Source organism: Sardina pilchardus, chromosome 14, assembly GCF_963854185.1.
Source record: "Sardina pilchardus chromosome 14, fSarPil1.1, whole genome shotgun sequence".
NCBI lineage: Eukaryota > Metazoa > Chordata > Actinopteri > Clupeiformes > Clupeidae > Sardina > Sardina pilchardus.
In genome coordinates, this window is record NC_085007.1 from 15,007,546 (window position 1) to 15,021,036 (window position 13,491).

At 47.3% G+C, this 13,491-nt stretch overlaps 2 protein-coding genes across 6 annotated transcripts in view; one reads left to right on the plus strand and one right to left on the minus strand.

The window, feature by feature from the left end:
• LOC134101378 (G2/mitotic-specific cyclin-B1-like) overlaps positions 1-13,491 on the minus strand; it is a 202,480-nt gene that overhangs the window by 85,101 nt on the left and 103,888 nt on the right. The gene's annotated exons all lie outside the window — the stretch shown is intronic.
• The window catches only part of mast4 (microtubule associated serine/threonine kinase family member 4), a 111,404-nt gene that overhangs the window by 33,645 nt on the left and 64,268 nt on the right, over positions 1-13,491 (plus strand). The window contains exon 1 of one of the 4 annotated variants that reach the window (XM_062555006.1): positions 5,748-5,929. The exons of the other annotated variants lie outside the window; for them this stretch is intronic. Within the exon in view, the coding sequence (XP_062410990.1) occupies positions 5,891-5,929 (39 nt within the window). The 5' untranslated portion in view covers positions 5,748-5,890. Of the gene's footprint in view, positions 1-5,747; positions 5,930-13,491 lie in introns of those variants that run through there. 4 annotated transcript variants of the gene reach the window in all.

Sequence of the window (13,491 nt, forward strand, 5' to 3'; positions counted from 1 at the left end):
ACGTTTATAGCAATGTTTAGTGTTCTCGTTGTTTGGACAGGCTTTGTGCCTTGTGTTGGCAAGGCAACTAGGGGTAGAGCTGGCTCTGTTTTTGAAACCACAGGATATTTGTCCGAGTTCTGTTTTATAAACATGTATGTTTACATATTGAGCTTGTGATGGCTTTTAGATAGCAAATGGACCAGAACATGTCATTTTTTATAAAGTTCGAGGTGTTGACATTGACAGCTGTGCTTTGAGGGTGAGTGCCTTTTGGATTTTTTTTTTTTTTTTGTCCTCAGAGACACGGAATGGTAGTCAGCCAATAAGACCTACAAAACTGTTCTTATCAAAAGCAATTCCCTTAAAACTAGATACACTGGCAGTGGGGAGGCCCAGTTCTCCACCATTTCAATTCACAGATTTCAATTACCGCCGGCCTCCACTCTATAACAGATACATGATGTCAAAGCCTAGTACTGTATCTCATTCTTTTTCCCCATTCACTGTTATCAGGGCATCAGATATTTGGTCTGTGGTTCCGTATTGGCAAAGTGCCTGGAGCTTCAAGTCTGGCAGAGACTATTTCTCTTTGCACAAGATCTCAATCGCCTCAGGCCCCTCTTGTTATTGCTTTTTGTCTCTTCTTCTTTCCTCTTGGCATGATGTCATGCCCCTGGATAGATGTGTGTGTGTGTGTGTGTGTGTATGTATCCAAAAAAAAGTCTCTGTGTGTGAGACTGTGTCTCTATAAAAGTAAGTGTGTGTGTGTCTGTATGTGCCTAACTTGCATTGGCACATCCCTCTTGACCATGATTGGGTGTGACAGAAAATCAATAGGCTGCCCAGTTCTGATATGGAGATAAGATAAGTCATAATCCCAATGTTGTGGCTTTGTGGGCTTTGGAAGACCCTTTCATTATAGCACTCAGAGATGTCCTTTCTAGATACCCCCCCGGGTATCTCCTCTCCTCCACAGTCACCTTGGCCTATCTCAGCAGTGATGTCATCTCATACTCCGTAGTCTGATTCCGTGAGCCGACTGGTGGTCTGTTGTTTGTGACAGCTGCCTTGGCGCACCCATCCATCATAGTCGACTATGAAATGGTGATGAATTTGGTGTTGTGTGACATTAAAATGTCTACCAGATTTTTTTTTTTCTTTTTTGAAAAAGTCCCAAAGGAGTATCGCTGAGGATAAAACGTTAGTCGCTTTTGTCACACCTTCAAAGAAAATCAACTGAATCGTGCTGAATTAGATTTTTAGACATTCTTTTTATCCCACACACACACACACACACACACACGCTCAATTAGATCCAGAAAACGCCCCTCCCCCCACTGAAAAATTGAGTACATTTGACAATCAACTTTGTTCAGTGATAACAACATTCTCCGCTGACCTTGATAAGTCACCTTTCTGTGTCACTGCCGCTAACGGAAAATACAGCATTTGTGGGGGCGAAATATATCAACACGCCACTCTGTTCTGGGGCACACTGGGCCAAGATGTAAATGGTGTGTGTGTGGTGGGGGGGGGGGGGACCTGTCACTTTGATGTAGTGGTGACAGAGGAGGTATTGGGGCTTTGACAAACTGCTGGGGTGCTGCTTGTGAAATAGAGGCCTTACTTGGTGCATTATTATATTATCAGACTGTGACATTGTCATATATTTCCCCGTGGAGCAGAAAGAAACAAACCTCAGGTAAAAGGTAATTCATCTGTCATGCAGTTGGTGGACGAGGGTCTCCTATTGCTCGTTGCCAAATGTAATGTAATTGCAGTAAATTGTAATATGTTGGAGCATACATGGGAACCTGTTTAACACATTACATTGTGTTATGATTTGACAAGTTTTGAAACGCGTAAGCCTCTATGGCCGGATAAAGTAGGAATGTATATTCCGTTGGTGTGTTCAGTCAGTGTTTGGTTAGGCACCATATTTCTATCACTTCATATAATGGAAAATAAAGTGGAATGGGGTGAAGATAGTCTGGTCTGTCCACAGTGGCCGTTTGAAGTATTTTATTATTTTTTTTCTCTATGTAGAGGTGAGTTTGCACCGGGATCACTTTTGTCCTTGAGGTTTGATGTGGCAGCAAAGGGGTCACCTGCATCATCCTGCCTCAGATGTGGTCCCCTCTGTAAAGGAGTGGCGAGATTGAGGTCGCAGTCGGGGGGGTGGGGGGTGCGCGTCTCTCTCTCTGCGGGGCTCTGCGCTCTTCAGACCTCCAGGCCGCGTCAGATCCCCCCCAGACCCTGTGAAGCTGCCCCAGGCAGGGCAGGAGAGAGGGCGGCCAGGCAGGTCACTCAATCAGCCCTCTCTGCACGCCCTCGCATCTGTCCGTCTACCTCTGAAGCACCAGCCCCCCTGCCCTCTACCCCACTCCTCTGCCTCCTTCCATCATATCTCTTCCCTGGTCCACCACCACTTTTTAGCCACCCCCCTCCCCCCCACCCCAAACTGTCCTCACTCACATATTCCTGGAAGGAAGTGATTCCAGCTGCCCCCCTACTGCGGAGGAAACGAATAGCCCTGGCCTTAACCCCCCCAAACCCCCCTTCCACCCTCCCAATCCTTAGCTCACTCCATCTCCCATTCCTGAGCCCCCCCCGCCCCCCACACACCACCCCTCCTTTGCCTTCAAGCTTCCTCCCAAGTCAGTCCTTTGCCAGAAGAACCCTCCATTCATCCACCCCCCCCCAATCCAGAGGCAATGACAATCAGGCCGTGGCACAGGCCTCTGTCCCAGGGGGCCTCCTCCTTGCCCCCCCACACCCCCCACCCCCCAGCCTTGAGGCTTTGAGGCCCTCGGCTGACTGGTAAACAGGGGATTGTCCTGCTCTCGCTGCTTCTCCAAAAACCGGATGCGTGTAAAAGGTCGAGTCAAGTGCTTCGCCCGCTGCTCACTGCTACCTTCCTCTGCGAAGCCGCAGGAAATAAGTGCTTGCTGTCCAAGTCCTATTTTCTCTCTCTCTTTCTCTCTCTCTCTCTCTCTCTCCCTCTCTCTCTCTCCTTAACTCTGTCAATGAAGTCATTTCCAGGCTATTACGTTCTGAAATCCTGTTTGTGTGTGGAGTTGATGGCGGGGGCATTGTTCAGATTATTTCCCCCTAGTACACTCAGACATGCAGAGCACAGTATGTAATATTTACATCTCACTTGTCAATGTGGGAATGTCCCTCCACGCTAAATGCGACTTACTGTATTACAGTCAATCTGATTACTCAAGCCTCGCCAGCGGTAGACTGCCGACTTCCCTTTATCGCTTTTGTGTATGTGAAGAGTGTCTTTCTTTATTTTTCTCCTCCCAAAAATGGAACTCCCTAATTGTTCTTTTGAGAAGCCGCGGAGTGTGACGAGCAAATCAGGGGCCCAGTCAGCCGAGCCGGGCGGGATGTTTTCATTCCCGGTGGGATAATCTGGCCAAATTGTTCCTACTGTGCGAGGTCAGGTCTTTAGTATTTTTTTTTTTGTGCCCGCGAACCCACCCTCTGTGAAAAGGTTGAAAGGTTTTAAAATGAATACAGTTACATTAAGATTATGCACTGTTGCCCTTTTGGATTTTTTCCCCTCTCTCTCTCTTTTTCTTTCTCTCTCTCTCTCTCTCTCTCACTCGATCACTCTTTCTCAATCACTCTCTCTCAGCCCCTTATCGTTGCTCTACAAATTAATGGGTGTCTGCCCATAGACTTTCAGACTGAGTACATTGTAGATACACCAGAATGTTATGTGGTCATTTGTCTGACCTTTACAGGGGATGGGTTTTTTTTCTCCCAGTCTAATATAGCTGGCCGACCAGTCTCGGCGTGATAAGGGATCACCGGTGCCTGGCTGGCGAGACAAGGAGCGAATCGAAGGGGGTACCCACTTAATATTCACAGGGCAGTCGGTGCGAATTGAAATGAGTGAGAGCGAGTGTGAGAGAGGGCAAGTGTGAAAGAGAGAGAGAGAGAGAGAGAGAGAAGGAGGGAAGGAGGGAGGGAGGTTGGGTATGGAGAAAAACACAAGCTGAAACAGACTGTGAAATTGCCGGATGGAATTGGCGACGATGGCAATCGGAGGAGAAAGTTATTTCTCTTAATGCTAATAATTTCAGCACAAGAGGATGTATGTGTGTGTGTGTGTGTGTGTGTGTGTGTGTGTTGGGGGGGGGGCGGGGGAGGGTGGGCTCGATGCACCACACTGATCGTAGCACAGCGACAAAATGCGGCGGTTTTGTGGGCAGGCGGATGGCGCTGGGCCCCAGGGGGGTCAGGGAGATAAGTTTCAGCCGAGCGGCGCGCGCCGGCAGGAGTCCGGGCAAAACAGTGCATGAAATCACTCCAAATTGACTTTGGGGGCTCTGGCGTCGGTGTTAGGGATGCGGCATAAAGTGGTCTAACTTGTTGATTAACTGGAGGCAGAGGAGAGGACCCCCCCCCCACTTACCCCCTCCCTCAACAGTCTCATCATCACTGCAGGTGGCCAGGGTCAGAACAGAGGTTTCCCTCTCAAGGCTTCCTGGTGCCAAGTGTCAGCTGTGTGTGCCCACTCCCCCCCCCCCCTCTCTGTTTTTTGTTCCTTATTTCACTATCACTCACGCACTCTCTCTCACAAAATATCCTCCATTTTCTCTCTTTCACATTCACACTCTATCTCTCTCTCTCTCTCTCTTTCCTGGTCAATCTCTCTCAAGTCTGTCTCACATCTCTTTCAGTCCTCCCTCTCTCCTCATCTCTCTCTTTCCCCTCTCTCCCTGTCTTTGTCTGACCCCCAGCTGTGCTCTCCATCCATTCGGACTGTTTATCTAGAGAGAGAGAGAGAGAGAGAGAGAGAGAGAGATGCACAGAGACACAGAGAGAGAGAGAGAGAGAGACAGAAAGAAATAAGTTATGACAGATGTTGTGCAGGAACACTGGGAATAATTGTTCCCACTCGTCCCGCGGCTCCGTGCCGCGCCGCAGCCATTCCGTAAGGTGGACGGGCTGACAGGATACCCGCAGCATTGTTTAGCAGTGGCACAACATCCACAGCAGGATATCCTCGTCCTTTTCACCTCCCTCCTCCACCTCCATTCACTCAGCCCCCCCCCACCCCCCCCATACCATGTCCCCGCTGGCCCCCCCACACGTCCCCCTTTCTCCACGGTCACCTAGGGTGCAAAAGAGCGTGGCCGCTGAAGGGAAATGAATCGGCGCCCCCCCCTCCCTTTGGTTGCTACGCTGAATTAGTGCGGCTATCTCTTCTCCCTCTCTCTCTTTCTCTCTCTCTCTTACACACATTCTCTCTCTCTCTCTCTCTTCCTTTCCCCTCCTGCTGTTCTGTTGCACCTCTCTCTTTTTCTCTCACTCCCCCTCTCTCTCTCTCACTTGCTCGCTCACTCACTCTCTCTCTCTCTCTCTCTCTCTCTCTCTCGCTCTCGCTCTCTCACTATCGTCTCTTTCACATTCACATTCACATTCACACACACACAGACACCAACCCACCCTCATTCACTCACTGTCTCTTTCACACTGTCCTGAAGTTACGGGGGTGGCAGCAGAGGTGGTGCTGAAAGAGAAGGAGGAGGAGGGGAGGTGGATAGAGGAACGTGAAGGCAGTTGAGGGTGGGGGGGGGGGGTGGTGGGGGAGGGCGTCAGCTGACTGGCCCCCTCCAATCAGATAAGTTCTGATGTAAGTGTTTAGCAGCTGCTGAGATCAGAATCGAGCGTGCCGGAGTCGAGGGGGGCTGGAAGGCAGCGCAGCAAGCATGGCTATGCACCGGCAGACAGCCGCGGAGGACCGGCGGCAGCAGTAGCTCACGCGTGCGCGTGTGTGTGTGTGTGTGTGTGTGAGCTCGAGAGAGAGTGAGACACAGCCTGCTCCTGTCAGGGAGTCTGCCTCTGTGTGTGTGAGTGTGAGGCACCGGAGAAACGGACAAGCAGGAGCATGGACGAGTCAAGTATCCTGAGGAGGCGCGGGCTACAGGTAGGGCTAGATGGGACGCTCTGACTGCTGTGCGGGGATTTCAGAGTGTGTGTGAGTGTGTTTTAGATGTGTGTGTGTGTGTGTGTGTTTAGGAGTCTGTGTGTGTTGAGGTGTGTCTCCTTGTTTCACACTCTAGCTCCGTTGGGAGTTTTACAGATTTTTCTTGTGAGTGTGAATGTATGTGTGCGTATTTTAGTCTGTGTGTGTGTGTGTGTGTGTGTTTGATTGGTGTGTGTGTGTGCGCGGAAATGCCTGGGCATATGAGGTGAATAACAATATTCATGCTCTGGTTGAGAGAGTGCGAGTGTGTGTGTGTGTGTGTGGGTGAGAGATGTGTGTGTGTGTGTGTGTGTGTGTGTGTTTCTCCCTCTTTTTCCTCTCACTGCAGTAGTCGCAATCATTTTTAAGTGAGCACACACACACACACACACACACACACACACACACATGCGCGCATGCATGCAGTCTCGTCCCCTCAACTACCGGCGGCTCATCTCTCATTCTGCTCTTCAGTTCTGAACTTCTCAACTTTTCAAGGCTGCCTGCTCTCTAGCAGAAACTCTGTAATGAATGAGTGACTGACTGACTGTGAGCCTCGCTGTCCCCACCGGTTGTCACCCCCTCAGTGTAAATATGTATCTGTGTGTCTCGCGCCGAGCCATTGATTGCAATGTTTGTGCCGCTGTGCGTCGGCATGTTATGCATTATTGATTTTTGTTTTATGATAATAGAACAGATATTGAATTCGTGCTCCCAAGACGGAATTGTTGATATTGAAAGTATTGGATGTGTGTGCGAGGGCAACCGCCACTGTCATTTCAAGAGACAGACTCTTGTGATGTTTATTGAATAGTTGAGCTCAGATAGAGGGCATATTTCAGTGGAATGAAATGCGTGGCAGAGGCACTTTCCCATTGAAATGCCTCCTGCCATGCCCTATGTGTTGCAGAGTGTCGCTCTGGATGACATTGTTCCTGGAAAATGTGCTATTGTGCTTCAGTGGCCCAGATATTATTTATTTATGGCCACTCAGTGCATCGCTGATACTGCTACACCTCTCAAAAAATGGGGAAAAGTCAAATGTTGACTTCTGTCAGGGTTTTTTATTGCATTTCTTTGAGGGGGTATTTCTGAATAGCAATTTCAAAAGAAATGTGTGTTTCTGCCGGTTTTGGTTAAGACTTGATGAACGATTTCAGTGGAGTGCATTAATTAGCGGTAAAGAGGAAAGCTTTCATGTGCAAATGGCAATCACCCACGTCAACAAGAGTGAGGCAATTTGCTGTTGTATCACAATTTTTTTTCCCCTGGATTGAACAGTTTTCATCAACAAAGCTTCGACTCGACCTCCTGTAGCTTACGAATTACAGCCAGATCCCCTCCCATTCCTGTGCCGAGGTGTTCTCTGTGCGCCTGTAATTAATTTAGGAGACGTTGCATCTGCGTTACATTTCACTCAGCTGGCCGTTAACATTTAGCGTAATTGCAAAGTGTGTTTATCAGGGGCTTGCAAAAGGGAGTAATTTTCTCCGCCATGACCATTCATCTCTGTGCTCTTTGTTGGTGAAGTTAACTTTAGCCAGGCGGAGGCTACCTCTCCTCTTTGTTCTTATTCTTATATAACCCCACGCTTGGGGTTCTATAACCTCTCCTCTGGGTGATTCAGAAGTGGTACCTTAAAAAGTCCTCCCCCCCCCCCCCCCCAAAAAAAAAGATATTTTTATGTTTCCGATGGATGATCATGACCAGAAACAGTCGTCAGAACATCTTTGTGTAGAATGGAGACAGCGGAGGTGGCTGGTAGACAGTTGTCTGGCTCCGCCGAATGAAGAACTTAATTTGTCAGGCAAATGACTGACAGTTCTCAGAACTGAGTCTTCTCTCGAGTCTGATGGCCTCTCAGAAGCAGACCTCAGGTGGCGTTATCACCACTCCAGATGAAATTAGATGTCACAACTTGGCAAGTCTTCACGGCCTAACACCCTAGTTTTTTGGCAGAGATTCTAAAAGGTGTTGAGTCGAATTTTACTTGAGCTTTAAGTCAGAACTCTGCCAACCACACACGGTGGAAAATATTCAAAGTAGGGCTGAGTTTGTGACTTCCTCAAAGCTGAGACTAGCCTCTGTTTCATCTGGTTAGATTTCATACACAAGCATGCTCTATGGGGAAACGGATGCCTTATCTAGGCTCTTACATTTCAGAGCCTTATCTAGGCCTATCAAATGTTAGAGGATATTTGTCTTATTTGCTTCCTTTCCAGAAAACAGGGGGGGGCATGCTATGCCAGTATATTCTGAGTAACAACACTGTGTGTTGATTGTTTGATGCCATAGAGGGACTTGACGAGGAGGGTCTTTTCAGAAATGTGTATTTGGTTAGGTTCTGACTAACGCTTGTGGGAATAGTCCAGGAAGTGAGACGTAGACATACTGTGCCGCCCAGGATTTGACTCCTGGCCAAGGTCATTTTCCCATAGACTCCCGTTCACCCAAGTCCTCAGGGAAAGTCCTACGCTCGGGTCACTGCGGGAATGCCCCCACCAAGGGTCCGCAGCAAAGACAACGGCTAGGAAACAAGGGAATACATTGTACCAGTCTGAACTGGTGGCCTTTACGTGCGGGTGTTTGCATTGACAGATTTTACGACACATGGCTGAGAATTTTGATTCTATATTTAGCAGGAAGAAAGAAAAAAAAATCCCTCCCCAGAATTGCTTGTTGAGTTGTTTGTGGTTGATCAAGATTTTGGGCTGATTAAAATAGATTGTTATGCAGTGCAGTATGTAACCAGATGATTAATTGTTGCTTTTTAAAGCCGTTCCTGTCGTCACGAGCCGGGGTGGGGTTCGGCCATATAGGATTAGTTCAGCATATTGGAATGGACGAAGTGCATACAGGCGGTGTAATTAGAATGAATAGACAATTCCGAGGCTGTATTAGCTTTGTAATTACAGTTTCGGTGAGCAACGTGCCACCAATCCCAAGGGGGATTGTTGCGTTTGTTTGTTGAATTTACCTCAATTTCACATACGCCAAGACCTAAGCATGGTTCTACTGTTTAATGAGATGTGCCCTTGTAATTGCCTTTCTCCATGGAGATAATTACTCTGCAGTAAACCTGGTGAATATGTTATTTGTGTGTAGTTGGGCAGAGAGATGCTTGTGTAATTCGTATCACAGCTGGGAACACTATAGAAAGTTTTTCACATTCAGAACATTAGGAGGGCTGGTTGAGGAGAAAAAAGATTAAGAATGCCTTTACAACGGGGCTGGCACTTAGTTAAGAACAGGTGCTATGGTCTTATCCAGCCACAGCTTGTATGTCTAAAGCCCAGAAGACCCCGGTCTTCAAACTTGCAGAGGTAGTCATGCTAATGAAAAAGACTTGTTTTCTTTATCTGTGATGCTCATATTTAAAACAATGAAAAGGTACAGTGACCGTCACACTACATGAATAGTTAAAAAGATATGCCAAATCTATTCACACATACACTCACCAGATTTTTTTTTTTTAAATCTTAAATTCATAAATAAGTCTATTTTGACAACTACATATCGTTGTATCAATATTAATACCAAATATGAAAATGAATGACTTTAGTGGTTAATTTTGTATTTTGCCTCTTTCGTCTTTCTCTCTCTGATGGCATTGCTCTGATGGCACGGGCCTAAAAAACACCTGAAGCCGCAGCGATACAATCACCAAACACTCATCAAAATTTAAAGTACACCCTCTCCCGTGGTGCAGCTCTGGGATGTGACATTTTCATATTGATATTCGCTGTCAGCACTGCTCTCCTGCGTGGGGGCCTGGTTTGCATGTTGCTTAGGGTCTCCGATTAGCTCGTGTTTGCTCTTTTTTTTTCCCGGCCACTGTTTATCTACACACCTGCACAGGTTCTGCATCCCCGCCAGCTTTGAAGGTGAAGAAAAGAGGGGTTTGGTGGGGGGGGGGGGGGGGGGGGAGGAATCACATCTCTGTTTGTTCCCGCGTTATGACAGGCCACCGTCCATCCCGATGTGCGGATCGTCTCTGATAGTTATCTGATCGTGTCCGGCTATTTATATTCACCGCATGGCATTTGCTCACAGGCAACACACACACACACACACACACACACACACACACACACACACACACACACACACACACACACACACACGGGCAGTGATAATGCAGCCGTTTGGGAGCTCCATACGTGGTCAGTGGCAGCCGCCTTCCAGAATCTAGATCTCTGAGGCTCCCAGCTGAAAGGCACACTGAAAGAGAGGAAGGTGGGATGGCGGGGGTGTTGCATATCACTTCGTCAGTTCACACCAGCATTTGAAATAGCCCAGGAAACAAAGTCCAAGATGAATGCCTTCATGTCAGAGTTGTCAGAGCTGTTTTAAAGCAAAGTTTGACTGCAAGCTACGGAGCCTGTCAAAGAGCCAAAGCAGAAAATATGAATGGACATTTTTTAAATTGGTACTCCACAGTTTTTTTTTTCTTTTTTTTAAAACCTTTAATGCCCACCTGCCTGCTGCCTTCAGCACCTGTGCGCTGGCTTCCATCGAGTGTTCCTGTGAACTGTCATTTGCCAAAGTCACAGGCACAGTCACGTCTCTCCTATAAGGTGTTCGAGGACCTGGAGGTAGAGAAGAAGTTGTTGAGGTAGAACTGTGCCCTTTGAGATTTTTTTTTTTTTTTTTTCTCCCAAGGGCAACTTTTCATAACGGTGATGTTAGGACAGTCTGCCATTTCTCTTTGTATGTGTTATTGCTGATGAGTCATAAGCTTAGCAAGCACGATTTTTCTTTGTTTGTGTATCTTTCTTCCTCTTTGTTGTGTTTTTTTAATACCTTTGCTGTTGGCTCTATTAACCCCGATGGGCAGCCAGAGATGCCATCAAGAATGACATATTAATCAGCCAAATTTTCTAGTGAGACACTAATTGCAGAGAATGTTTCTCCACATAAATCGAAGGCTTTTCTTTCATTCGCACTGCACTCTTTTTAGATTTGGCACTCAAGGTCTGCAATGCATTGTGTGTGTTGTATTCCGTCGAGGCACCGAAGAGGTGCGTATGCACAGAGCTGTGTGCTATTGCTTTGGCTTGAGAGCCACCATATGCCCGGCAATGACAAATGTCTGTGTGTGTGACTCATCGGGAAGGAGAATTGGCACATTTGTAGCTTTCCATCTCTTGATGCGAAGAGCCCTTTTAGATGTCAGGGCATCGATCAGTGGACATGCGCTGCAGGAAGAGCAAACTTGGACAGACAGAAACACCAACAAACAACCACAACCCCCCCCCCGTCCCCCCGTCCCCCGTCCCCCATCCCCCCCGTCCCCCCCATCCCCCATCCCCCCCGTCCCCCCCATCCCCCCTGTCCCCATAACCTCCTTCCAAAGGGAACAACAACACAATTTCAATCAATGCCAGAAAAATGGTCATCATGTGTTGGAATAAGAGTGTAAAATATTTTACTTTGTGAGACTCCTAGAGAGTGGAGAGTCCAAGAGTGGAGTCTTTTTGAGTAATCACAGTCGATAGCATATCGGATCCTACCGAGGCTGAATTCACCTCCAGCCTCTCGTGAGTGGTTTGCTAAGGGCATGAAGGTGAGCTGTATTCTATATTGTATTCTACAAGTGTCTGGGCTAACCTTACAGAAAGCCAATAAGAAACTCTGTCTCCACAGATGCTACTCCCCCCCCCCCCACACACACCATTTATCTTTGATATACTGCTTACAGTACAAGCTTTCAGAGCTTAGCTTCGGCTCTGCTACTGATTGCGTTACTGTAGGCTGTCAGTCACACTGGAAAGCTCAACAACAGCACAGCTCCCGAGGCCCAGGTGTGATCGCGCCCCCCCCCCCCCCCAGATGTCATGATCACATTATGTGGTTTATTGATCTACACGACCCTCGCCAATACGAAGATAAACCCAAGATACCTGGGCGCCTATGCTCAGCACTCCACCCTTGAAGATTGAATCGGACCCCAGACTTGCTACTGCGGTGTGTGTGTGTGTGTGTGTGTGTGTGTGTGTGTGTGTGTGTGTGTGTGTGTTTGTGTGTGTGTGTGTGTGTGTGTTTAGTGAATAAAGAGGCTGGTAATTTCAGCCACTCAGGGACAAATTGCTCTACGCTCACAGAAGAACCTTGAGTTACCTTTGTTTTTCCTCCTTCTCCACTGCTCCCCATCTGTCGACAGTGGGCGACTTAACCGTCCTTGCTCACTTTTGAAAATCCCATGTGTATACACAACGTGAGTGGAAAAACCACAGCGAGGACATGTTAAGACTAAAGAAGAATTCCTGATTCGAAATGATTTCACACGTGAAAGAACTCTTTTAATGAAGTCTCTTTTTAAAACACCAGTCACCTAAAAGGCTATCTTGTCTCATTCCTCACATTCAGCCTCTACTTATCTCCACCTAATTGCCTAAATGTGATTCTAACGCACAGCTTTTCTGTTCTGATCAAAAGATGCTTATCCATTATGGAATCTGGTTTGTAGTCCTACTCAGAACTGAAGTGTGGTGCGTGCGATATAGCCTCCCTTTGCCTCTTGATGATGTCTCATTAGGTGTTGTGCTTCAGCTTTCTGTTGTGCTAAACAGAGGCAACCTCTGACTCTGTCGGACGGGAACACTCATCAATCAAACTTCAGGCTCTATGGGCTGTCAGACTAAAAAGTCTTGAAATTAAATGTCTGTGTTGGTTTTTAATTGCGTGGGAGTGGATGTAAACTTGTACCGTATCTGTCATCCAAAGCCCTGATGTGACACACACACACACACACACACACACACACACACACACACACACACAAACACAAACACATATATAAGAACACAAACACACAGTTTGAAAATGGTTTAAAAAAGTAAAAATGAAAAGCTTGCAGCCATGCATAAGACAGACAGACAGACAGACACACACACACACACACACACACACACACACACACACACACACACACACACACACACACACACACACACACACACACACACACACACACACACACACATAAACAGACACACAGTCAAAGACACACACTTGTGCACAAACAAAGAGCTTTGTCCTCAGTGCTGGTTGAGTGCTCCTGTTTCATGTCTGCTGTCAGCCTGTACCCCAGAAATGCATTCTATTTTCTCTCACTCTCCCATGAAATGCTGCGAGTTATGCATTGTGCGCTGTTGTTTTGAACCCTGAGTATCGACTGAAGACAGTCTCCTATTGATATAGGCTTGTGGATGAACAACACAGGGATCTCCATGCACATTTCCTGTGTCTTGTGTAGGCATCCGTAATGCTCCAATCTTCCATTTTTGTTGTCTTTCCACTCCCCTATACTGAGCTACAGCTTTTTTTTTTTACTTCTCTTCATCAGGCAGTGTGGTTTTTCAAAAGGAGTTCATGTCAGCTCTATCTGGATGGATTTTTTTTTCGAGGGGGTATGGGACTATGGTAGCAGACTACAAATCATGTCACTGGGTTTGTTTTTGTCAGCTCAACATGTCATCCACCTGAAACACATGCTGTGGGGCTGCTACGGGTTTGAAGAG